Source organism: Lepus europaeus, unplaced genomic scaffold (genome assembly GCF_033115175.1).
Source record: "Lepus europaeus isolate LE1 unplaced genomic scaffold, mLepTim1.pri SCAFFOLD_66, whole genome shotgun sequence".
Classification (NCBI taxonomy): domain Eukaryota; kingdom Metazoa; phylum Chordata; class Mammalia; order Lagomorpha; family Leporidae; genus Lepus; species Lepus europaeus.
Genome location: NW_026909534.1, coordinates 723,132 through 747,735, shown reverse-complemented (window position 1 = coordinate 747,735; position 24,604 = coordinate 723,132). Strand labels below are relative to the sequence as shown.

The window sequence follows — 24,604 nt, the reverse complement described above, 5'->3', positions numbered from 1 at the left end:
CCCCCATGCCCCCATCCCCCGGCCCTGGAACTGTGCTGTGCCCAGGAGCCTCAGGTGTGGAGGAAGTCTGGATGCTGAGTTCACTGGCCTTGTTCTCCACAGCATTATCTTCAGAAAGTTAAGGCTCCCTTTTGTGTATCCTTGATGGGACTACATGACAGTAGTTTTCCTGCCTTTAGCTAAGAGGTGACTGACCAGGTGACCCAAGACTTCTTCGAAAGTCTGGAGGACTGGAGAACTGAATGCAGGGGTTCCCTAGGCATGCCCTGCAAGGCAGCAGCCCGAGCTCCACAGCTAGAAGCTGCTCTGGAGAGACGCTCAGCTGCCCACAGCTGTCAGGAGTGGGAAGCACAGGGTGAGAGAGGATGCCCAGGTGGGAGCAAGCACCAGTCCAGGACAGGTGGGGGCATAGGCAGTGACATCTGGCAGGGAGTGCAGCCAGGGGCCCAAACTCTTGAGGCAGAGTCAAGATGCAAATGGTTAGATAACACAAAAACACTCAGACCTGGTGGGAGGAGGAAGCAGGTATCACCCAGGGACATCTCAACAAGCCCCTTGCAGGGCTCCATTGGCCTCATGGGGCCCTGGAGCCCAGAGCCAGAAAGTCAGAGAGCAGGGCCTTCTCTATGCATCCAAAAGCCCTTGGTCCCATGCAAGCTCAGGTCTGGAAAGTGCTGTTATTGACGTACTGCAGGTGACCACTACCAATGGCCCCTCCACAATCCCCACTCCTGCGGAGATGGCCCAGGCTCTGCACTCAGCCTAGGGACTCACAGTGGAGCCCAGGGCTTGGCTGCGGGGCCATCAGAGGAGGCCTGAGAGCTCCCCTCTGCTCCTGGAGGCCTGTGCAGGTGCAGGCCACACCTGCCTCTTCTGAAGCTCCACAGAGAGGGGCAGAGGCTGAAAGTGGGGCTGCTTGCAGCAACAACCTCACCTTCCTTTGCCTCAGTTTACCTGCTGGAAGAACAAGGAGAGGGCCAGAATTTGGCCCCCGGGGCCTGGAAGTCAGCACACTGCCTCGAGCTGGCTGTCACCTCCAGACTGCACACTTAGATATCAAACCAAAGGCAGTGCTGTGAGCAGTGGCCAGGAGTAGTGTGTTCAGAAAGAAAGGACACGGTGCACAGTTAGGGCAATGAAGCAGGTGCTCAATGCATTTTCATTCCTTGATGGTGACATTAAAATTCTGTTCTTCCCAGGCTAGCAGAGCCTCAGCTGACAGGCCAGGTGGGAGTCTCAGGCCATGGATGGTGTTTGGAGGAGGCTCCATAAGTCTCTGGTCTCTCTGGGTGCAAAGCTGACACAAATCCCAACACAATTCCAGTGGCCACAAAAAATGGGCCCATCTCCCCAAAATGCCTACCAGGAACCTAAAGCACAACCTTGGGGTTTGCAGGAGCATGACACGGGGCCTATGAAACCCTCAGGAGCCAGAGGAGAATCCCCCAGCAGGAGCGAGCAGAGGACCCCACATACTGGGGCCTGTGGGGGCTTTAATGAGGCTTTGGGGAGGACAGGGCCTGCCCAGCCTTGTGTTAGAGGTGGGGCTGAGGTCTGGGACTGTGGAAGGCATAGTCCTGAGGGAGACAGAGCACAGCAGTACAGCCCCAAGGGAGGCGGTTCCAGAATCTGGTCAGCAGCCAGGCGTCCATGTCATTGAGGAGCATGGCCATCCACAAGGAGGTCTGCACTCAGTGGTGATCCTGGGGTAGCCCACCTGTGCCTCTTCAAACGTGTGCATGCACACACACATACATGGACAGAGCCCTGTAATGCATGCACACACACACAGCCCCTTCACACACATGAACACACAAGTACACACTCAGAAATGTACGTACATACACAGATGTATGTACATAGCCCCATAAGACACACACACTCACACACGCATGGACACAACTCCATAACGTAAACAGCCCTGTCACCCTTGCACATGCATATACACAGCCCCATAATGAATACAAACACATATGCACACATGCAGCCTTTTCACACACAAACACACAGACAGATAAACACAGCCCATACACACCACCTGCCCGCCCTGCAGCACCCTGCCTCTCTGAGTTTGGCCAGGCTCAAGGATGCTGAAGCTCCTCATGGTTTTAGCTTCCCTGTTCTGAACATCACTAAAATTAAGCTCCTTCTTTGCTCATGAAAACAACAGGAGAACACTGTCTCTTCTGTCATGGGGCCATTGCCTTACTTCATGTTTGTATGTGCATCAGGCAAGGCTTTAATCTTGTCTTCCAAACAGACACACGTTGCTCCAATGCCATTTATTGAGTAAAGCAATGCTCCCCTCTTCCCCCCTGCCTGGTGACCCTAGTGACTTGACACAGCTCTGCCAAAGCAGCTGGTCTGCAGCTCTGTCTCCCAGAATCTTTTCCCAGTAAGGTTATGGGCAAGGGATGGCTACAGAACAGATCTGGAAGCTTGGGTGACAGCACAGCCTCTGTACCTCTAAGGGCACTGCAGGTGCAAGGTGCTGTTGGCAGCCCTTGCCTGCTGGCTGGGGGCAGCACTTGACCTGCACTCTTTTTCTCCCAGCAGACCTTGTCCCACAGCCTCTGTGAGCCCCGGGGCTCCATGGCATCAAGGGTGCAGGTGGAGAAAGACTGCTGAGGTTCAGGCATCCTCGTGGATTGCAGTCTGCCTTTTGCACCCGGGCTCCTAGTGCTTTCCTCACTGGCTTCTGACCAGGCTGACAGGAGCAGGCAGCCCTGCACAGCCTTCCCCATGGGCCCTAGCCCACTCTGTAGTGGCCAGTCACACCTTCCTGCTAGCTGTGGCTTTCAAAATTCTGCAAGCTCATGACAAGAGCCTTGGGTAATTACTGACATCATAAATAAGAGTGTCAATTGTTAAATCAACAACAGAAGTCACTGTGCACCTGCTCTCCATGTAGGATCTCTGTCCTTAATGTGTTGTACTATGCGAATTAATGGTAAAACTACTACTCAAACAGTACTCTGTACTTTGTGTGTCTGTGTGGGTGCAGTCTATTGAAATCTTTACTTAGTTGATCTTCTGTATATAAAGATAATTGAAAATGAATCATGATGAAGAATGGGATGGGAGGGAGTGTGGGAGATGGGATGGTTGTGGGTGGGATTGTGGTTATGGGGGGAAAGGCCGCTATAATCCAAAAGTTTTACTTTGGAAATTTTTATTTATTAAATAAAAGTTCAAAAAAAAGTCTGCAAACTTTCCCAAACATGCCCTGGGGGACGAAATCCCACCCACAGAGAACTTCCACTCTGCATCCCTGGTGGGGCTTCTGAGTGACATTGTGGCCTTTATCAAGCCACATCACCACAGTCATTCCTACCCACCCACGACTTTTCCCATTAGCACCAGTGCCGTGCCTTTCAGAACACAGTGGTTGCACCATGGGCAAAACCATGCCGCCCCTGCATCCACATGTTTCCCGGCATGGATTGCGTAGTCACACGCCCATGCTACCACGTCCCCTCACAGCCGTCCTGTACACTGAACCCCCAGTCCACATGGGAATGCAGTTAAGCTGGGTTGTGGGCAGGACTGTTGTGTAGGGTGGGCATCTCCCATCACTTTACATGTTCAGACTCTCCTTCTTAAGGGACTTTCAGCACCCAGCAGGCAAATCAGGGGAGTCTTTCTGGTAGCTTTGGGATCCACAAGGAGAAAAAGCCTATACTTCTGGGAATGGAGAGTCCCTACTCCCACATCCAGGGAAGAATAGTCCTTGTCAAGGTCCCTGCGGGTGCCTAAAGGTCAACCAATGAGGATAAGACCTGCCTTAACCTTTAACCCCCACACCCTGTATCTATAAAAGGAGCCCTCCCAACCTTTGACACGTGACTTCCCCAGCCCCCATGCTGTTGGGACCAGGGAACCTCGCCCAGGAGTGGAACCCCAATTAAAGCTTGTGAATTAATTGATCCATCTGCCTGGGAAGATTTGTTATGCACCGGACACCTTGCAGATGGTGCCAAAACCTGAGAAAGAAAGTTTTAAAGTAAGGACATAACTTTCCTGACGGGCATTATCTGCCTCAACATAAACCATTATATAACATGCCTGGGACTATAGACTTCTAGTTTAGTCCCCCAAAGATTAGAGATGGGACTTGAGCACCCCGTTGACTTGCATCCTCTGGTCTGCTTTAACAAAATTCAGGAGGAAATGAAAGCTAGGCATCAGAAGCAATGTAAAGATAGGTGGCAGGACTATTAAATGTAACTGTACAGAGATCTGCCCTCAAGAGACCCAACAGGCCAGTCTACTGCAATGGCTTTCAATGTGGCAAGCCTGGGCTTCAGCAGAAGTCAGCTTGTGAAGAGCCCTGGCAGCTCTGCCAGCCAAGAGTTGGATCACTGGAAATGGAACTGCCCTGGAGTCGAAGGATGCCCAGGTCAGAGCCACAGATCTTATTGGCTCTAATCTGAAAAGCCCTTCACTCAGCCCAGCTTCCAAAGTGACCACCACTGTTGAGGGGAGACGGCCAAGTAGGGTCAGCAACATTGCAGGCAGAACTGTAAATTTCCTGTTAGAGATGCCACCTGCCTTTACCTGGCCAGCTCTCCTCCCAGGCCAGGTAGGTAATGGAAGTCAACAGGGTGCCTTCTCCAAGGAAGTTCACACCTCCCTTAGGATGTACCCTATGTGAAGAGAGATAAGTCTAGGTCTCATAATTTACAAGGGCTTAAAGCCCACCTGATTAATTTATTAGGCCCCTTCTCTCAGTTTCTATTTGGCTAAGACAGCATCTTTCTTGGGTCCTCTAATAATGACTTTGTCCTTTGTTCCACACCCTGTCTAGCCCACTTGGGCCTCATTCCTTTGTAATCATAGCCTCTACTCTAACATCAATGGCTCTACTCCCAACCTGTGTACTGATGGTCCTCTCCTCCACTTAATGTTGTATGATTATTCAGAATTTCTCTACAGACAAACCCCTCTACCTGCAAAAGTTGAGTGGCCTTTCCCCCAGTCTTGGCTGGGATCAGATTTAAGCCACATCCATCAAACAATCCTCACAAGGTTCCAGAGACCCCCCATTTTCTCTCCTCTATGAAATCCTTTCATTACCTGGTTAATGCCACTCTTAGGATCATTGGTTGCTATTCTTACCCTGACTTATGTACTACAGTGTCTGTTTAAGTGTTTACAGCAGGTGATAATGGAATGAATCAAGGCCTTCAGCAACCAGGCAATCAACCAGGTGCTTCTCCATCCATACATGCCTATCCCTGCAGAGCCCCAAGATACCCCCAGCAGGCCCCTGTAGATGATGTCCCCAGTCAGCAGGAAGTAGTGAGAGACTCATCGTTGCCCCCTTTCCTATCATCAAAAGGTTGGGATGGTAGCTTTGGGATCCGCAAGGAGAAAAGGCCTATACTTCTGGGAATGGAGAGTCCCTACCTGTATTTCTGGGGAAGAAAAGTCCTTTTCAAGGTCCCTGTAGGGGCCTAAAGTTCAACCAATGAGGATAAGACCTGCCTCAACCTTTAACCCCCACACATATCTATAAAAGCAGCCCTCCCAACCTCTGAAGTGCGGCTTCCCCAGCCCCTGCTCTGTTGGGACCATGGAACCTCACCCAGGAGTGGAATCTCAATAAAAGCTTGTGAATTAATTGATCCATCTGCCTGGGAAGATTTGTTACACACCAGACACAGAGCCTGGTGCTGTGGCATAGAGGGTAAAGCTGCGTCCTGCAGTCCCAGCACCCCATAGGGGTGCTGGTTCAAATCCTAGCTGCTCCACTTCTGATCCATCTCCCTACTAATGTGCCTGGGAAAGCAGTGGAGAATGATCCAAGTGCTTTGGCCCCTGTGACCACGTGGAAGAACCAGAAGAAGATCCTGGCTCCTGGCTTCAGATAGGACCAGCTCTTGCCATTGCAGCCATTTGGGGAGTGAACCAGTGCATGGAAGATCCTCTTTCTCTGCCTCTTACTCTCTGTAACTCTGCCTTTCAAGTAAATAAGTAAATCTTTAAAAACAAAAAGAAACTAAATTAAATTATACTTCTTACAAATGAAATAAGGAACACTGCATCACATCTTTTATGCATTATTGTTCTTAGGTCAAAATTATACATGATTTTAAAGTATCTAAGAAAAACAAGTATACATTTTGCAAGCAAGAAAATGTTAATGACTCTGAAAACATCTTTAGTTTGTTTTTACCAACAAATGTGAAGCAATTTAAGGTGTCACATGAGCCAAAATATATTTGGATTAATTTAATAGTTTTAATTTATGTGAGTCATCACTGATATATATCACGTAAAATAGAGCTCTTAAGGAATTTTTACCATGTAGATGCAACATAGAACATATGCACACACACACACATATGAAACACATATATCATAAGACAGAATAATAAAGCAGTTTCTATCAGGGTTGGTGTTGTGGGCTAAGCCTCCGTCTGTGGCACCAGCATCCCATATGGGAACCAGGTTTGAGTTCAGCTGCTCCACTTCTGATCCAACTCTCTGCTACCTCGTGGGAAGGCATAGAAGATGACCCAAAGTGCTGGGCCCTGGCACCTACATGGGCGATCGGGAGGAAGCTCCTGGCTTTGGATTGACTTAGCTACAGCCCTAGTGGCCATTTGAAGGAGTGAACCACTGGATGGAAGATCTTTCTCTCTGTTTTTCCATCTCTCTGTCTGTAACTCTATCTCTTGAACAAATAAATAAATCTTTAAAAAAATAAAAAAGCAGTTTCTGTAATAGCTTTTTCAAATCTTAATCTTTAAATTTTAAAATTTATCTTTAAAAAAATCTTTAATTTTTAAAATTATTATTGATTGATTAGAATTATTTATTGCTCTTAGTAACCTTAATTATTCATAAATTTTCCTCAGTTGCAACCAGCAGGAAAAAAAATCACTTGTGCAGTTTAGAAAATAACTTTAGTGGCCGGCGCCATGGCTTAACAGGCTAATCCTCCGCCTTGCGGCACTGGTACACCAGGTTCTAGTCCCGGTTGGGGCGCCGCATTCTATCCCGGTTGCCCCTCTTCCAGGCCAGCTCTCTGCTATGGCCCGGGAAGGCAGTGGAGGATGGCCCAAGTCCTTGGGCCCTGCATCTGCATGGGAGACCAGGAGAAGCACCTGGCTCCTGGCTTCGGATCAGCGAGATGCGCCAGCCGCAGCGGCCATTGGAGGATGAACAAATGGCAAAAAGGAAGACCTTTCTCTCTGTCTCTCTCTCTCACTATCCACTCTGCCTGTCAAAAAAAAAAAAAAAGAAAAGAAAAGAAAAGAAAAGAAAAGAGCTTTAGTTTCAGTAAAGGAGCTGAACTTTTTTTTTTTTTTTTTGACAGGCAGAGTGGACAGTGAGAGAGAGAGAGAGACAGAGAGAAAGGTCTTCCTTTGCCGCTGGTTCACCCTCTAATGGCCGCCGCGGTAGCGCGCTGCGCCCGGCGCACCGTGCTGTTCCGATGGCAGGAGCCAGGTGCTTATCCTGGTCTCCCATGGGGTGCAGAGCCCAAACACTTGGGCCATCCTCCACTGCACTCCCTAGCCACAGCAGAGAGCTGGCCTGGAAGAGGGGCAACCGGGAAGAGCTGAACATTTTTACCTGTACAGAAAATTATGTATTCATTTCAGATTCAGCTGTCACTCTAATAGTTACAGAAATGCTTTGTGTTGCATTATTTTTGATTCTTATTCCCCACTGTCATTTACCTCAGGGGCTCTTGTGGAAATGAAATTGGACATGACCCCCTAAAACCTACACTGAAATGTGGCTCTTTAAAGTTTCCCAGAAGTGCTATCTGGGGTGCCACATGTGCTACCAGAATTTGGGGTGCCATATGATTTCACCATGGGCTTATTACTAAATCCCCAATATTAATAAGCCCAAGAGGGTTCTTGCCTAATATTTAGAGAAGAATTCTAAATATCGGCACAGGTAAATGAGGCAGCATCGTATATTTTAAGCCTTTATTTAGTGAGAAAGATGCATAGGAGAGTGAGAGCTTTATTTAAGAGAAAGAGGTAAATAGGGGTTCATACTGAGCACCAGGATCCAGCCACATGGAAGAGCATCTAGGCCTGTATCAGACAGGAAGCCTAGGGCATGTGGCCCAAAGGCCATGTGCCCTGGAGTCCTGGGGCCACAGCAAGCCTGCCTCCTGGCAAGAGTCCAGGAAAGAATAGCAGGCCGGGCCACACTGAGTCCTGGTTTTTAACCCACTCCAAAGGGGAGTGGTCAATTAACCTGATTGGCCGGTGGGCACTCAGGTGTGGCCAGATAGGGGAATGAGGCCACACAGGGGCACAGTGAAGACCTCAGGTAGGGGCTTAAGGTCACACAGGGGCGTGGCAAAGGCGTGATCTTCCAGTTCACAAATCTAATCAATTTTAGCTTGTATGCCTGCCTACTTCAGAAAGTTATAACTGTTTTTAAGAGATCATAGGGGGCTGGCACCACAGCTCAATAGGCTAATCCTCTGCCTGTGGTGCTGGCACACCAGGTTCTAATCACGGTTGGGGCACCGGATTCCGGATTCTGTCCCAGTTGCTCCTCTTCCAGTCCAGCTCTCTGCTGTGGCCCCGGAAGGCAGTGGAGGATGGCCCAAGTCCTTGGGCCCTACACCTGCATGGGAGACCAGGAGAAGCACCTGGCTCCTGGCTTCGGATCAGCGTGGTGCGCCGGCCATGGCGAGCTGGCTGCAGCAGCCATTGGGGGGTGAACCAATGGAAAAGGAAGACCTTTCTTTCTGTCTCTCTCTCTCACAGTCCACTCTAACTGTCAAAAACAAAAAGAGAGAGAGAGAGAGAGAGAGAGAGAGAGAGAGAGAGAGAGAGAGAGAGATCGAGAGATCATAGGGAACCCTTGGGCCACCTCATTCTCTAGAATATAACATGAGCAGTATCATCAGTTTCTCATAGTCAGTAGGGACATAACTATATACTACCCTAATCAGTTAGGATTTTGGATGCAATTACATTTGATTCTCCCATATGTCACCAAAGAGAAAGAAATTTTCACACAAACATAGCCATCTGCAAGCCCAAATCTTCTTGTGGAGGGCCTGAGGTAATGGTCTTAGAATCCTATCCCCACTGACTGGTACCAGAACAATCAAGCTAGGTACAAATGAAGTGAAGCCCAAATGATAGAAAAAGCGGGTCCTTACCCAGTCTCACATCCTGTTGACTCCGTCACAAGCACAGTTTCCCTGTACCAAGAAGCTTTTCCAAGACTCCAAGGCAGGGAGAGAATGGAGAATCCCCAAGAGAAAGACTTTGTAGCTCCTTGGCTGCCTCAGAGTCAGCTCACCTCAAGCAGCCTGCACACATCAGAAATGAGAGGTGATGCAGGAGGCAGGACATTTATTAGCATGGCCAGCAGAGACCGCAAACTCTGTGGTGCCAAAGACCTCTTCCTGCTTGCATGTTAACTACAGGGCCTTTACAAGAAAAGAGAGAGTTTGGGAACACAATTAACAGGTTTCTGGGTGCTCTGAGTTCTCTTTCATATGAGATCAAGTGCAAACCCAAAGGCCTGTCACAAAGTCTTTTCTTATCTGGGCTCTTTTGTTTGGTCAGCTCCTTGAAACTTAGTTTTTGTTAATTACAGATGTGTAAATGTGTGGCTTGTCCCAAGGTCAGAAAGGAAGAAAGGAAAGTACAGTGCTGTTGTATGTAAATGTAGAAAAAGAGTAGATGCCCTACCCCCTCAGTCTTAGGGGATCAGGTGCTCCCCTGAAAGGACTTTTTTTTTTTTTTTTTTTTTGGACAGGCAGAGTGGACAGCAGAGGGAGACAGAGAGAAAGGTCTTCCTTTTGCCGTTGGTTCACCCTCCAATGGCCGCCGCGGTAGGCGCGCTGCAGCCAGTGCACCGCACTGTTCCAATGGCAGGAGCCAGGTGCTTCTCCTGGTCTCCCATGGGGTGCAGGGCCCAAGAACTTGGGCCATCCTCCACTGCACTCCCGGGCCACAGCAGAGAGCTGGCCTGGAAGAGGGGCAACCGGGACAGGATCGGTGCCCCGACCGGGACTAGAACCCGGTGTGCCGGCGACGCAAGGCGGAGGATTAGCCTAGTGAGCCACGGCGCCGGCTTGAAAGGACTTTCTTAACCCTGCTGTCTCCAATGAAGAAAGACCCAGTGAAGTAGGCAGGCATACAGGTTAAAATTGGTCAGATTTGTGAACTGGAAGACCACATCCCTGTGTGACCTCATGCCCCTACCTGAGGCCTTTACCATGCCCCTGTGTGGCCTCATTCCCTTACCTGGCCACACCTGGGTGCCCACCAGCCAATCAGGTTAATTGACCACTCCCCTTTGGAGTGGGTTAAAAGCCAGTATCAGTGTGGCCCGGCTGGCTCTTTTTCCCTGGTCTCTTGTCAGGAAGGGGCTTGCTGTAGCCCCGTGCCTCCAGGGCACATGGCCTTCGGGCCATGTGCTCCAGGCTTCCTGGCCTAGATACTCTTCCACTTGACTGGTTCCTGGTGCTTGGTATGAACCCCTATTTACCTCTCTCCCCTAAATAAAGCTCTCACTCTCTTATGCATCTTTCTTACTAAATAAAAGCTTAAAATATACGATGCTGCCTCATTTATCTGTGCCGATATTTAGAATTCTTCTCTAAATATTAGGCAAGAACCCTCTTGGGCTTATTAATATTGGGGATTTCGTACTAAGCCCATGGTGAAATCGTAAGGCACCCCAAATTCTGATAGTATATGTGGCACCCCAGATAGCATTTCTAGGGAACTTTAAGGGGCCATATTTCTGGGTAAATTTTAGGGGGTCTTGTCCGATTTCATCAAGAGAGTAATTCAGGGGCTGATATTCACTTCACACTACAAAAGACTTGGCCACTGTGGGAATCTTGGGTTATCACCTACAGGCAGTTATGAAGCCCAGGACAAGGAGTAGATTGAAGGGTGTGTTGAGAAGACAGCATTCTGTAAAATTTCCCAGGGGAACCTAAAACAAAAGACATTCTGATAAAATGTCTACTGTTAAAATAAGTAAAAGGAGATGTGCAAAGATTTGAAAAAGTAATTTATTTTATTTATTTCAAAGCCGAGAGAGAGAGAGAGAGAGAGAGAGAGAGAGAGAGAGAGAGAATCCATTCATTGGTTTGTTTCCCAAATGCCTGCAAGAACTGTTAGGTAGCAAGTCAGAAATTTAGCCTATGTGTGTATGAGAAAGGCCTGAAGACCAGCACCTACTGCAGAAGTTCCAGAAGCCCAGCATTTTGCACTTCAAAGTCCTGCTCAGACATTGATAAACCTTCCTCCAAGGAAAGCTTCTAGGAGAATTCCCTCTCTTCAGGACCAAAGGGTATCCAAGTGGCATCTTAACCCCTTCTACATGCATGCACTCCAATACAAAGTGTTTTAAGACCGGTGTGTCAGATAGGGATTGTCTGTTTTCCTCTAATGTGAAATGTTCACAAACAGAAAAACAACTTTTAAAGAGTTACTGATTGTCCTGTGGGAAAATGACAAGTATATTTTAGCAAAGATGAGTGGGAAATGTTCTTGTTCTCATGAAAGAAAGAATTCAGATGTGGTACAGAAGAGTTGTAAGCAATGTAGCATATTTGTTGGGGTAGAATGGGGATGGACAGCTCTCCAGAAAGAATCTGAGAGGGTGCCCAGTAATTCAGACTGGAAAAGCAAGGTTGCATAGATTAGTGTGGAGAATACAACTTATAGGCCAGACAGGTGGCTCAGCCAAGAGTTGAGCACCAAGTATGTATTCAGACTGGGGCTTATAAGGGAATGAGGTCCCGTTATTTTTTCCTTTTTTCTTTTCTTAAAGAATATTTTAATTTTTTGAAAGGCCGAATTACAAAGAGAGGAAAGATAGATCTTCCATCTGCTGGTTCATTCGCAAATGGCCACAAGGATGGGTCTGCTCCAGCTTAAACCCAGGATCCAGGAGCCAGGAGCTTCACGTGGGTCTCTCACATAGGTTCAGAGGCACAAGGACTTGGACCATCTTCTGCTGCTTTCCCAGGTTGCATTAGCAGGAAGCTGGATTGGGAATGGAGCAGCTGGGACCCAAACTGGTGCTCCTATAGGATGCTGGCATTACAGGAGGAAGCTTAACCTGCTACACCACAACACTGGTCCCTGGGGCCCAGTTCTTCCCAACACTTTTCTTTCCCCTTCCCTCTTCTGGGCAAAGGACTTGCCAGGTATGAAATAGGTAAACTAGCCCCCAAGGTTTTATTACTGAATGTTATTAGGTTGGTAGCCCAGATGGTACCAGGAGATTCCTCTGGGGAGCTTATCTTGGGAGAAGGCTAGGACCACCAGTAATGTTATCAGGGTAGGAGCAGTATTCTATGGTGGAAAATACTAGGCAGCTTCCAATGTGTGCTTCTGAGGCTGCTAAGGGCTGCTGCATTGCTTCCCCTTCTGTGGTGCCTTGTGTTCCTTAGGTCTCTCTTACATGCATAGGCTAATTGTTATTTCCTACCTAACACATTGAAGCTGAATGAAGTGTGTCATAGAGAAAAATAGTTGATAGTTTTGGAAGTATTAGGGGAGAAAGTTGCCAATTGGTAATGTGGAAAAAGATCTGGAAATATAGGCATTTATTGCCAGGCTTATTGCTTGGATTGATCATGTTTTGTCCACTATGACAGTAATTGGGAGATCGAATCCTAATAATGAGTTATTAAGAAATAGAACTAGATGACATCTTATAATGTTATGGGCTAGGTTTAGGGCCTAAATTAACTTTCCAGGTTCTTGCCTTTACTTAGAGAAGAATACTAAACACAGACCCAAACACAGCATGCCATGTGATAAACTATTTACAAAGTGAAAAACACACACACAAACGGGCTTATTTAGGAAGAAAGGGGGCCAAAGAAAGGGAATTATTATAACCTGCTCTGCTCCTCCTGAGTCTAGGTGGAGGACAGAGAGTTTCTGTTCTTCCTATCTTGTTATACTCTTAGAAAAATGGAAGTGTTGGTGCCCACACGATGGCGTAGTGGGTAAAGCCGCTGGCATCCTATTTGGGTGCCAGTTCATATCCTGGCTGCTCCACTTTCAATCCAGCTCTCTGCCATGGCCTGGGAAAGCAGTAGAAGATGGCCCAAATCCTTGGGTCCCTGCACCTGTGTGGGAGTCCTGGAAGAAGCTCTCAGCTCCTGGCTTCAGATCAGCACAGCTCTGGCCATTGTGGCCAACTGGGACATTAACCATCGGATGGAAAACCTCTCTCTCTCTTTCTTTCTCTGCCTCTCCTTCTCTCTATATATAACTTTGGCTTTCAAATAAATAAATGAAACTTAAAAAAAGAAAGAAAAACGGAAGTGTTTACATGGTACAACCCCCATGTCCTGGGTAAAAGGAGGTACTTCTGGGGAGAAGTCCCCTGATTGACAGGTAGATGAATATGACAACACAAAGTGAATTAGGTGTGGCTTCCAGCTCATGAACTTAAAATTACCAATATAATCTTCACCACATCAATAAGAGGTGATTAGGATAAGTCTGTTCATGTGATTAATGAGTTATCGCCAGAGGTCTGCTATAGAAATTACTTTGGGGGACTGGCTTTGTGGTATAATGGGTTAAGTTGCAACCTGCAATGCCAGCAAGCCATATGGGTGCCAGTTCAAGTCCTGACCACTCCAATTCTGATCTAGTTCCTTGCTAATGTGAGGGTGGTAGGGGATGTCCCAAGTGCTTGCCTCCCTGCACCCATGTGGAGATGGGGTTGGCATTCCAGACTCAGCACTGGCCTCATCCAGATCTGATCATTTTGACCACTTGGGGCATGAACCAGTGGATAGAGGATCACTCTGTATGTGTGTGTGTGTGTGTGTATCTCTTAACTCTTCCTCTCAAGTAAATAAATATATCTTTATTTAAATATTTTGTTTATTTGAGAGGCAGAGTTACAGATAGAGGGAGAAACAGGGAGAAAGGTCTTCCATCCACTGGTTCACTCCCCATGTGGCCACAATGACCACAGCTGCACCAATCCAACACTAGGATCTTCTTCCAAGGTCTCCCATGCAGGTGCAAGGGCCCAAGCACTTGGGCCATCTTCTACTGTTTTCCCAAGCTATAGCAGAGGGGTGGATGGGAAGAGGAGCAGCTGGGACATGAACCAGCACCCATATGGGATTCCAGCACCACAGGTGGAGGCTTAGCTCCTTACTCTTCAGCGCCAGCTCAGCAAATATATATATATATATATATATATATATATATATATATATATATATATATATATATATTTTGACAGGCAGAGTTAGACAGTGAGAGAGAGAGACAGAGAGAAAGGTCTTCCTTTACCATTGGTTCACCCTCCAATGGCTGCTACGGCCAGTGCGCTGTGGCCAGTGCACCGCACTGATCCGAAGCCAGGAGCCAGCTGCTTCCTCCTGGTCTCCCATGCGGGTGCAGGGCCCAAGGACTTGGGCCATCCTCCACTGCACTCCCTGGCCACAGCAGAGGGCTGGACAGGAAGAGGAGCAACTGGGACAGAATCTGGCGCCCTGACCGGGACTAGAACCTGGTGTGCCGGTGCCGCAGGTGGAGGATTAGCCTATTGAGCTGCGGTGCCAGCCTCAGCAAATATATTTTTAAAAAGCCACTTTGTATTGGCCTCTCCTGCATTCCCTTTTTAGGGCCACATAGCCTCTGTGCCACATCTAGACCTCTGCCAAAAAGAACACTGCAACCATAGGCTGCTCCCAACCTTGGATTTGAGCCAAATAAAGCTACTTTTTTATCACTTACACTATAACTCTATAGTATTGTGTTATTAGCAAGAGAAAACAGCATCGGATCCTGAGGAAGGGCTATGCTAAGAGAATTGGGTTGTGGGCTTGATGACCTGTTTCCCAACTAAGAGGAGTCAGGTCACCCCTGGAGAGAAAGGAGGGAGAGAGGACCCTATATGTCACAGCTTCTCTTCCATACATGATGAAGTCTGTATTCTCCCTGAGGATTCTCTCATCCTCACAACACAATTTGGCAAGATTGGCTCTAGGACTGAGCCAAGGAAACTAAATGCAGGGACAAGAGAGGATACTCACAGTCCCAGCTGCCAGCCCTGCTCACATCCTGCAAGCTTGATGGAATTCTTTCCATATACTCTCTATTTTTCAGCTTCTGAGGTGTTTGGGAATCCTTCTGAAGGCTCCTGTGGTGAGGGGAATTCACAGAGCAGCAAAGACTGAGCCACCTAGAGCCTCTCTTGGGAGCAGACTAGAGAAGCTGTGTTTGGCAACACCAAGATCAAAGATCCCATATAGTACTGCAGTGTTGTCTCAGCATACCTGATTGTACACAGTTTGTTCAGCTGGTGATTATGCATGACATCAGAAAAGATTCAACCAATGAGAATTGCCCTGGCATAGGGGTAGTCCTTTGGGCAGTTTCTGATGGGGGACATTCAGCTCAAGTCTAACGCCACCTCATCCTCCTGGGGGCTGGCTCTCGACAGCAGCCTGTACTGTCATGTCCCTGATGATTCCACCTGAGATCCCTCAATCCCCACCATGTCTGTGATCCTGCTGGGATCTTGTGACCTAGAACTGAGCATCACAGTCACAATTTACTAACATTTAATAAATCTAGCCTTTCAGTTTCTTTTTCTTTTTCTTTTCTTTTCTTTCTTTCTTTTTTTTTTTTTTTTTTTTTTTTTTTTTTTTTTGACAGGCAGAGTTAGGCAGCGAGAGAAAGACAGAGAGAAAGGTCTTCCTTTTTCCGTTGGTTCACACCCCAAGTGGCCACTACGGCCAGCGCACTCTGTGGATCTGAAGCCAGGAGCCAGGTGCTTCCTCCTGGTCTCACATGCGGGTGCAGGGCCCAAGGACCTGGGCCATCCTCCACTGCCTTCCCAGGCCACAGTAGAGAGCTGGCCTGAAAGAGGAGCAACTGGGACAGAATCAGGCACCCCAACCAGGACTAGAACCTGGGGTGCCGGCGCCGCAGGCCAAGAATTAGCCTAATGAGCTGTGGTACCGGCCAGAGCCTTTCAGTTTCATCAGGTTCTTGGCATACTTCTCTTTAATGTTACTTCAGTGTTTTTTTATTGTTTTGAAGAATATTTAAAGATACTGCAAAGACTTATTTGCTTCTAGTCTGTATCTTTTTCCTTTAAAATAGATTTCTATTTGTTTCTTGGTGATATATAGTAACCCCATTGATGGTATAAGTTGATCTTGTACCCAGGATTCTTGTTTGGTTCTCCTATCAGTTTGTTTTAGGATTATCTCTGTATAGATAGTTTTGTTACTTAAAAATTAATCTTTGAGGCCAGCTGCTGTGGCACAACAGGTTAACACCCTGGCCTGAAGCGCTGGCATCCCATATGGTCGTGCCAGTTCAACCCGGCTGCTCCACTTCTGATCCAGCTCTCTGCTATGGCCTGGAAAAGCATTGGAGAATGGCTCAAGTCCTTGGGCCTCTGCACTGGTGTGGGAGACGAGGGGGAAGCTCCTGGTTCCTGGCTTCGGATTGGCACAGTGCCGGCCATTGTAGCCAATTGGGGGAGTGAACCATCAGATGGAAGACCTCTCTCTCTCTCTAACTCTCCTCTGTGTAACTCCGACTTTCAAATAAAAATAAATAAATCTAAAAAATTTTTATACTCAGTGTTCAAATTTTATTGTTTCATTTCCCTGATTATACTTTTAGTACAATATTGAAAAGAGAGACTGGAAGGAGGCCATCTCATATGGGTCTGCTGCCAGAGAAAAGAGCTTTCTTTCTTTTTTTAAAAGAAGATTTATTGATTTATTTGAAAGGCAGAGTTACAGAGAGGCAGAGACATAAGAGAGAAGTCTTCTGTCTGCTGGTTCACTCCCTAAATGACCACAACAGCAAGAGCTGGGCCAATCTGAAGCCAGTAGCCAGGAGCTTCTTCTAAGTCTCTCACTCAGGTACATGGACCCAAGTGCTTGGGCCATCTTCTGCTTTCCCAGGCCATAGCAGAGAGCTGGATCAGAAGTGGAGCAGCCAGGACTCGAATCTGGTGCCCATATGGGATGCTGGCACTGCAGGTGGTGGCAATACCTGCTAAACCACACTGCTGGCCCTTGAGAAAAGAGCTTTCAATGTTCCATGTTAACTTTCCTGTTTATGTTCATTATAGACAATCTTAACTATAATAGGGACATTCCTATATTTTACTGCTCTGCTACCAGTTGCTTTTTTATGGTCAGATGCTCAACTTAATTAATGCTTTTAAGCATTTAGTTTAAATAATTGTGATTTTTCTTTTTGTATTTTTTAATGGTTTATTTGAAAGAGTGACAGAGAGAGTGAATTGGAGAGAGAGAGAGAGAGAGAGAGAGAGAGCTTCATCAACTAGTTCACTCCTCAAATGGCTACAACAACCAGAGCTGGGCCGGGTTGAAACCAGGAGCCAGGAACTTCATCTGGATCTCCCATATGAGTGGCAGGGATCCAAGTTCTTGGTTCATCTTCCACTGCTTCCCCAGGTGCATTAGCAGGGAGCTAGGTCAAGTATAGAACATCCAGGATTCAACCCTGGCCGACCTGGCATGCTGGTGGTGTGACTCGGCGCAGCCTGGACAAGTGGTTAAGCGGCCACAGGGAGAGATCTGTTCTAGAACATTGATGACACAGAAGTTCATTTCCACCGCTGCCATGTGGCACGGGGTCAGGGAGGCCGCTGCTTCCTGCCCCTTGGCGCTGCCTTCAGTGTGTGCCGAGGTGATCCTGTGCCATGTCCAGGGAGGAAACATCACCCACCGGGTGTCAGGTGTAGGGCCACTGTTGGCGTCCAGGCTCCTGGCAGTGTGGTTTGCTGCGTGCCTCCTTCCCAGTGAAGCCCCCAGCTGGAAGGGGGCCACCTTGGCCCGCCAGGGGCATGGGAGGCACCTGTGGACTCCAGGTGGGGGCTCACCTATGCAGGCCATTCTCACAGCCCACTGGACATGTGTGAGCCATGATGGCCTGAGGCCTCCACTTGGGGTCGTCTCAGCCTCAGGCCAACTCATGCAAGTGGGGGCTTCTCCTTCGAGTTCACATCTCTCTTCTCGATTATCGCAAAACAACCAGACAAACTGAACTTCCTGGTCAGTTGGCCTGGGCTCCTGTTCCTGCCCAGCCCTGAATTCCTGCAACTTCAAAATGAGGTCAATGTCACCCATATTCAGAGGTCACTTCCCAGAAGTCTCAGGCTAGAGCTCCCAGGGATGGCCAGGAGCATTCCCTTAGGGTGAGGAGGGTAGGGGAAGTGAGGAACCTGAGAGGGGGGACCTCGGCCTTGGGGAGGCAGAGCTGGCCTCAGATGGTGCCATGTGCAGTAGGAGCAGCAGTGTTGTGTGTAGCTGATGGTGCCATGTGCAGCAGATGGTGCCGCGTGCAGCAGGGGCAGCAGGTGGGGCCATGTGCAGCTGCCTCTGCCACCTTCTCCAGGGCTCTATCTCCTCAGCCCAAAGCTGGGTGCCCACTTGTCAGTGACTCCCTGGCCCCACCCCTGGCAGTCCTGCTCTGCTTCCTGTCTCTCTGGGGCCCTCCTGTGAGTAAGGGTTACAGGCATCCTTTGGCATCCACTAATGTCACTCACACAACACCCCAGGCCCGAGCACAGGAACTTCTCTGCTCTGTCCATCTGTCCATCCATTGGGGGACAGCTGCCTTGTTCTGCATGGTGGGGGCCAGGTCTCGGGGAGACTTGGACTTAGCTCTGGGGTGGGCACTCTGCTCGGCCCTCGTCTGCTGAGATGTGGCCCTTGCTTGCTCGTATCTGAGTGATGGTGATGTCTGGAGTGGAGTCTGGCTGTTCTCTGGGTTCCTGGGCAAGAATCCCTGAGGTCAGAATGCACCCGCATTTCCTCACCTGCCAGAGGTGGCCACTGTCTCCTGGTGCTGCATGTTTGACTTAACTAACTTACTTGAAAGACAGATAGCTCCACCTGCTGGTTTACTCCCTGAACACCAAGTCACGTGGGTGCCTGGGATCCAGGTCCTTGAACCACCTCCCTGGTGGCTGTCAGCAGGAGGCTGGAACTGGGGGTGGAGCTGGGACTCGAACCCAGGCCCTCCGGAGTGGGCTGTGGGCCCCATACCCCCGGGGCCAAACAACCATCTTGATGTTGTCTTTGGACTGCAAAAAATTCCCATCAATGTGGTTCTCGCGGAGCACACACAGGGCACAACCAGGGGGCCTGACAGACACTGCGGGCCAAGTTCAGTAGTGTACACACACACACAAGCACACGTACACGTGTGCACACATGCACACACCACACAAACATGTGCACACATGCATGCACACATACACATAAAGCACATTACACATGTGCCCACACACAAGCACACATGTGCATATGTATTGCAACATACGTGCATACACACATGTACACAGCACATGTAAACACATGCGTGCGCACACACGTGTGCACAGTTCTGTCAGGTCTGGAGCTGGACATACATGGACGACGGAGCTCCTGCGTTTGGCTAAGCTTGCTGAGAGCCCAAGGTGGGCAGATCCAGGGACAGCAGCCAGTCTGTGATGGATCGGTCACTCAGCTGCAAGGTGGCCTGGCCCTGCCTGGCTCCACAGGTGCTGCCCGCACACGCTGGGGCTCCTGGGCAGCCGCAGGCTGGGAGGGCCACCAGGCTGGCACTGTGCAGCCCCTACGCGGCCCCCCTGGAAGGGGACCTGCCCTGACTGGTGCTGCCTCCCCAGGGGCCTTCATGATCCCATTCCTCATCCTGCTGGTCCTCCAGGGCATCCCCCTGCTGTACCTAGAGTTTGCCATCGGGCAGAGGCTGTGCAAGGGGCCTGTGGGCGTGTGGAGCGCCGTGCACCCGGCCCTCAAGGGCGTAGGTAGGCCCCTCCATGGGCACCTGGGGGGCATGGGCAGTGTTGGCACAGAGTGGAGGGGCACAGCCTGACTGCTCAGAGGAAGGTCCCGGCAGGGGGCACTGGCCACCTGCTCAGGCAGCCTCCATCCATTCCCACACCTTGCCAGCCCTGGGGGTCACTCATTGACCAGCTCTGTGACCAGGGCACTGGCTCACTCAGACCTCCGGCCAGGGCACCAGGCAGGGTCCACTGATCAGAACTCCTGGGGCAGGAGGCCCCAGCCCTGAAGGCCATGATCCAGTCCTCCCCGGCTGCCTCTCTTGGTCCCCTCACGCTTGGTTCTGTTAGAGGCAAGCACCTGTAGGAGCTCCTGCCCCACCATGCATGGAAACTCCCCTGAAGCCCCCCTCCCACCCAGGCAGGCATCACCTCCATGCTGGCATCCTTCATGGTTGGGCTGTACTACAACACCATCATTGCCTGGATACTGTGGTACTTCTTCAACTCCTTCCAGGACCCGCTGCCCTGGAGCCAGTGCCTGCTGGGCCAGAACCTCACGGGTGAGCAGCGCCACCTGGGGCCAGAGCCAGGGTCCTAGAGGGGTTGGGGGCAGGGAGCCCCGAGACTCCGCTCCCCTCAGGGCAGCCGAGGGAGAGGGAGGCGTCAGGGGCCAGGGAGCACGCAAGCCTGGCATGGGTGTGTGCACATGTGCTGCTCCCGCCGACACGCGTCACGGCCATGTCCCCGCAGGCTACACTAATGAGTGCACGCGCAGCTCCTCCGTGGACTACTTCTGGTAGTGCTCTGGGCTCCCATGCTGGGCACAGCCCTCCAGCCGTCTGAGTTCTTGGTGCCCACTCCTGCTTGGAGGGGCACAGGTGGACTCCTGCCCAGCCCACTTCCCAGCAGGCCCTGGGTCCTCAGTCCTGGGCCCAGCAGTGGGGTGACGCCTGTGAGGTGACGCCGCTCTCGCCACAGCAATTCACTTCCATCAATGGCTTCACGTCCGTGTACACGGCCACAGTGATCTATTCCACCATTGGTTCCACGCCACCTAGCGCTACGGACGACTGCTTCAGCACGTGAGTGGCCCCGCCCCACCACACCCCCTGCCCGGCGTCATCCTGGCTCTGCTCCAAGGGACCTCCTGACCCTCATGAACGCCTTCGACCTGCCGGAGGGCAACGTGACCCAGGAGAACTTCGCGGAGATGCAGCGCTGGTGGAACGCCACGGACCCCGTGGCCTACGCCCAGCTCACGTTCCAGACCTGCGACATGAACTCCTTCTTCTCGGAGGCAGGTCCCGGCACCCCGGCGGGCGGGAGGCAGGGGAGCCCCCGCTGGCCCCTCAGGTCGCTCCTTGGGGCTGCCGTCCACTTCCCCTCGGTCTCGACGACGCTGGCCGTGGCACGTCCTGTGGCTGCTCGGCTCCCCACACACTGCTTCCTTTCTGTTCAGGAGACCCCACGTTGTGGGGGTGTCACCACTTCCGGACCAGTGGCTCCCACAGCAACGAGCATGGTGCCAGGACGTGGCATCACCTGTTGTCAACTGTGTGCCACCTCCTGGGCCCCAGGTAGCTGCTGGCGTTGCCCACCCCAGCCCAGGGGCCCTCAGCTGCTCCTGGCTCTGCCAGGACTGGGTGCACCTGCAGAAGGGGCCTGGGCCCCGCGCATCCTCACCTCCCGGCCTGCAGCTCCGCTTTACCCATGTATCTGGAGCCAACAGGCAGCCTGGGATTGGCCGCATTCTTGCTTGGTGTGGCTCAGTCGGTGAGCCGTGCGCTGACAGGGTGACCACTGTGGCTGTCAGGGACCGACAGGCCCTGGGTGACTGGGTGCCATCATGCAGGGCATGGAGGGCATGGGCCTGGCCTTCATTGTCTTCGCCGAGGCCATCACCAAGATGCCGGTGTCCCCACTGTGGTCCGTGCTATTCTTCCTCATGCTCTTCTGCCTGGGCCTGTTGTCTATGTTTGGGAACATGGAGGGCATGGCCGTGCCACTGCAGGACCTCAAGCTTATCTCCACCAAGTGCCCTAACGAGCTGCTTACAGGTCCGTGTGCCATGGGGGCCCAGCTGCACATCCCCTTCCTGCCGAGCTGCAGGTTGGGACCTGCCCAGCTCTATTTCCCTGCAGGCCTCATCTGCCTGGGGACCTATCCTGGCCCTCATCTTCATGCTGAACTCCGGCCAGTACTGGCTCTTCCTGCTGGACAGATATGTGGGCTCCATCCCCCTGCTCATCATTGCATTCTGCAAGATGTTCGGGATCCTCTATGTGTATGGCATTGACAGGTACGAGGGAGGAGGTGGTGGGGAGCCGTGCCAGGGCTGGCCTTGGGGGTACAGGGCAGACAGCAGAGCAGCAGCCCTGAGTCCCAGGAGGGAGCTCCACAGGGCCCCCCAGGGGCAGTCCATGCCCCTCTGGCTTCCGGATTCTCCTACACCTAGCTGTGCAGAGCAAGCACTGACAGCAGTTTTGTTAGACCGCCCAGAACTTGGGGTGTATGAGCATGGAGGCCACGGTGTGAGCAGACCCTCTGCCACTCAGCCAAGCAAGAGCCTTGGTCTGGGTCCCCCACAGCAGCCTGGGTGCAGGTGCAGCAGAGGAACGAGGGTGGGTGGGTAGTGGGGCTGGGGCCCTCGGCCTGGGGTACCTATGTTGTAGTGGGGGGCTATTATCTCCCTGGAGCTCCAGGCCTTTCCAGAGGGGGGCCTTCAGCCCCCACTGGCCAGACATCTGGGTACTCACCTTGCTGGGTGGGGTGGCCACCAGAGAGCAGCCTGAGAAGCTATCAAGGCGAGCTGCTTCTGAGACCAGGTGTGCAGGCACAGGTGTGCAGGTACAGGTGCACAGGTACAGATGTGCAGGCACAGGTGTGTGTGGGCCAGGTGTGTGCAGGCCAGGTGTGCAGGCACAGGTGTATGCAGGCCAGGTGTGTGCAGGCCAGGTGTACAGGCACATGTGCACAGGTACAGGTGTGCAGGCACAGGTATGTGCAGGCCAGATGTGTGTGTGCCAGGTGTGCAGGCACAGGTGTGTGTAGGCCAGGTGTTCAGGCTCAGATGTGCTGGTACAGGTGTGCAGGCACAGGTGTGTGCAGGCCAAGTGTGCAGAGGCCATCTGTGCAAGTACAGGTGTGCAGCTGAGGGGCAGACCAAGGTACACAGGGTTGGCCATGCTCTGGTAATATCATGCAGTGCGGGTTTGGCCATGTGCCTGGCCCCACAGCTGTGCAGCTGTGCTTGGCACTGTATGTGTCCACATGTCCATCTGTGAAAGGCCCAGAGTGCAGGGTGAGGCAGGTGGTCAGTGTCTCACCCAGGTCAGTCGACACCGTACCAGCCTCTGCCTCCAGGTTCAACAAGGACATTGAGTTCATGATTGGGCACAAGCCCAACATCTTCTGGCAGCTCATGTGGCGGGTGGTCAGCCCCCTGATCATGCTGGTCATCTTCCTCTTCTACTTTGTGGTCAAAGTCAGCAAGGAGCTAACCTACAGCATCTGGGACCCCAGCTATGTGAGTGCCCAGGGCCACCATGCCAGGGAGGGTCACAGGTCATGCTGGAGGCCCTGCATGTGCTCAGGGCAGGGTCGTAGGTCAGGGTGGAGGCTGTGTGTGTGCTCAGGGGAAGGTCGCAGGTCAGGGCAGAGGCCTTGCGTGTGCTCAGGAGAAGGTCGCAGGTCAGGGCAGAGGCCTTGCGTGTGCTCAGGCGAGGGTCGCAGGTCAGGGTGGAGGCCCTGCATGTGCTCAGGGGAGGGTCACAGGTCAGGGCGGAGGCCGTGAGTGTGTTCAGGGGAGGGTCGCAGGTCAGAGCGGAGGCCATGTGTGTGCTCACCTCAGGCCTGGTTCTCCCCCAGGAGTTCCCCAAATCCCGGCAGGTCGGGTACCTGCCCTGGGTGTACGTGATGGTGGTGGTCATGGCTGGTGTGCCCAGCCTCGTTATCCCATGCTTCGCCATCTACAAGCTCATCAGGAGCCACTGCCAGTAGCCAGAGGAGCAGCAGGGCCTGGTCAGCACACAGTCCACAGCCTCTGTGAACAGGGACCTACTGAGGGGCCCAGCCCCAGGCTACATGTGTCTGCATGTGAGTGCATGTGTGCAGACATTCATGTGTATGTGTGAGCATTGCATACATGTGTGCACTAACCTGAATGTGTAGACATGTATCTTGTACATGTGTATATTCATTTATGTGTATGTGATGTTTCTCCATATGCATGCATGTCTATGCACACGTGTGTGTACATGTGAGTTATGTCAGCATTGTGTGCATGCCTGGACATGTATGTATTGTGTGCACGTATGCCTGTGTGCATACATGTGTATGTTTTATGGGTGTGTGCATATGCATGCATATGTGTGTACGTGCATCTGTACATATGTAGGTGTATATTTTGTGCACATGTGGACATGTGCATCGTGCTTACACGTATACACACACTGCTTGTATGCACATACATGTGTGCATCTCCAGGTGCACACGTGTTCACATACATGTGTGCATCTGTGTTTACATGTTCATGGCACACACGTCCACCATGTGGGCCCAGTCTCCTAGTCATGAACACGGTGCAGTATGCCACACAGCCCTGGGTATGTCCACCAAAGTCAAGAGCTGAGGGGTGGGGAGGCTGCACCTGCTGCACCCCAGGTTGTCATGGATGGCCGTGGAGCCTGGAGCGTGGGCTGCTGACTCGGCCCCTACAGCCATTCTCATTTCCCAGCCCCCACCCTGTGCCCTCCCCTTAGCTACAGACCCTTGACCTAGAGACCCCCGAGGTCAGGGTTTGGGCCCTTTTACCAGAAGCCCA

The 24,604-nt window shown here is 51.2% G+C and overlaps 1 protein-coding gene across 1 annotated transcript; it reads left to right on the top strand.

Annotated features, from left to right (window-relative positions):
* Positions 1-261: 261 nt before the first annotated feature.
* LOC133755635 (sodium-dependent neutral amino acid transporter B(0)AT1-like) lies at positions 262-24,556 on the top strand. The gene is given in 12 exon segments (XM_062185699.1): positions 262-355; positions 19,663-19,803; positions 20,205-20,342; positions 20,533-20,578; positions 20,661-20,864; positions 20,923-21,079; positions 21,635-21,839; positions 21,924-21,945; positions 21,947-22,081; positions 23,146-23,308; positions 23,650-23,848; positions 24,543-24,556. Coding segments are annotated over 12 exon segments (1,518 nt in total).
* Positions 24,557-24,604: the final 48 nt, after the last annotated feature.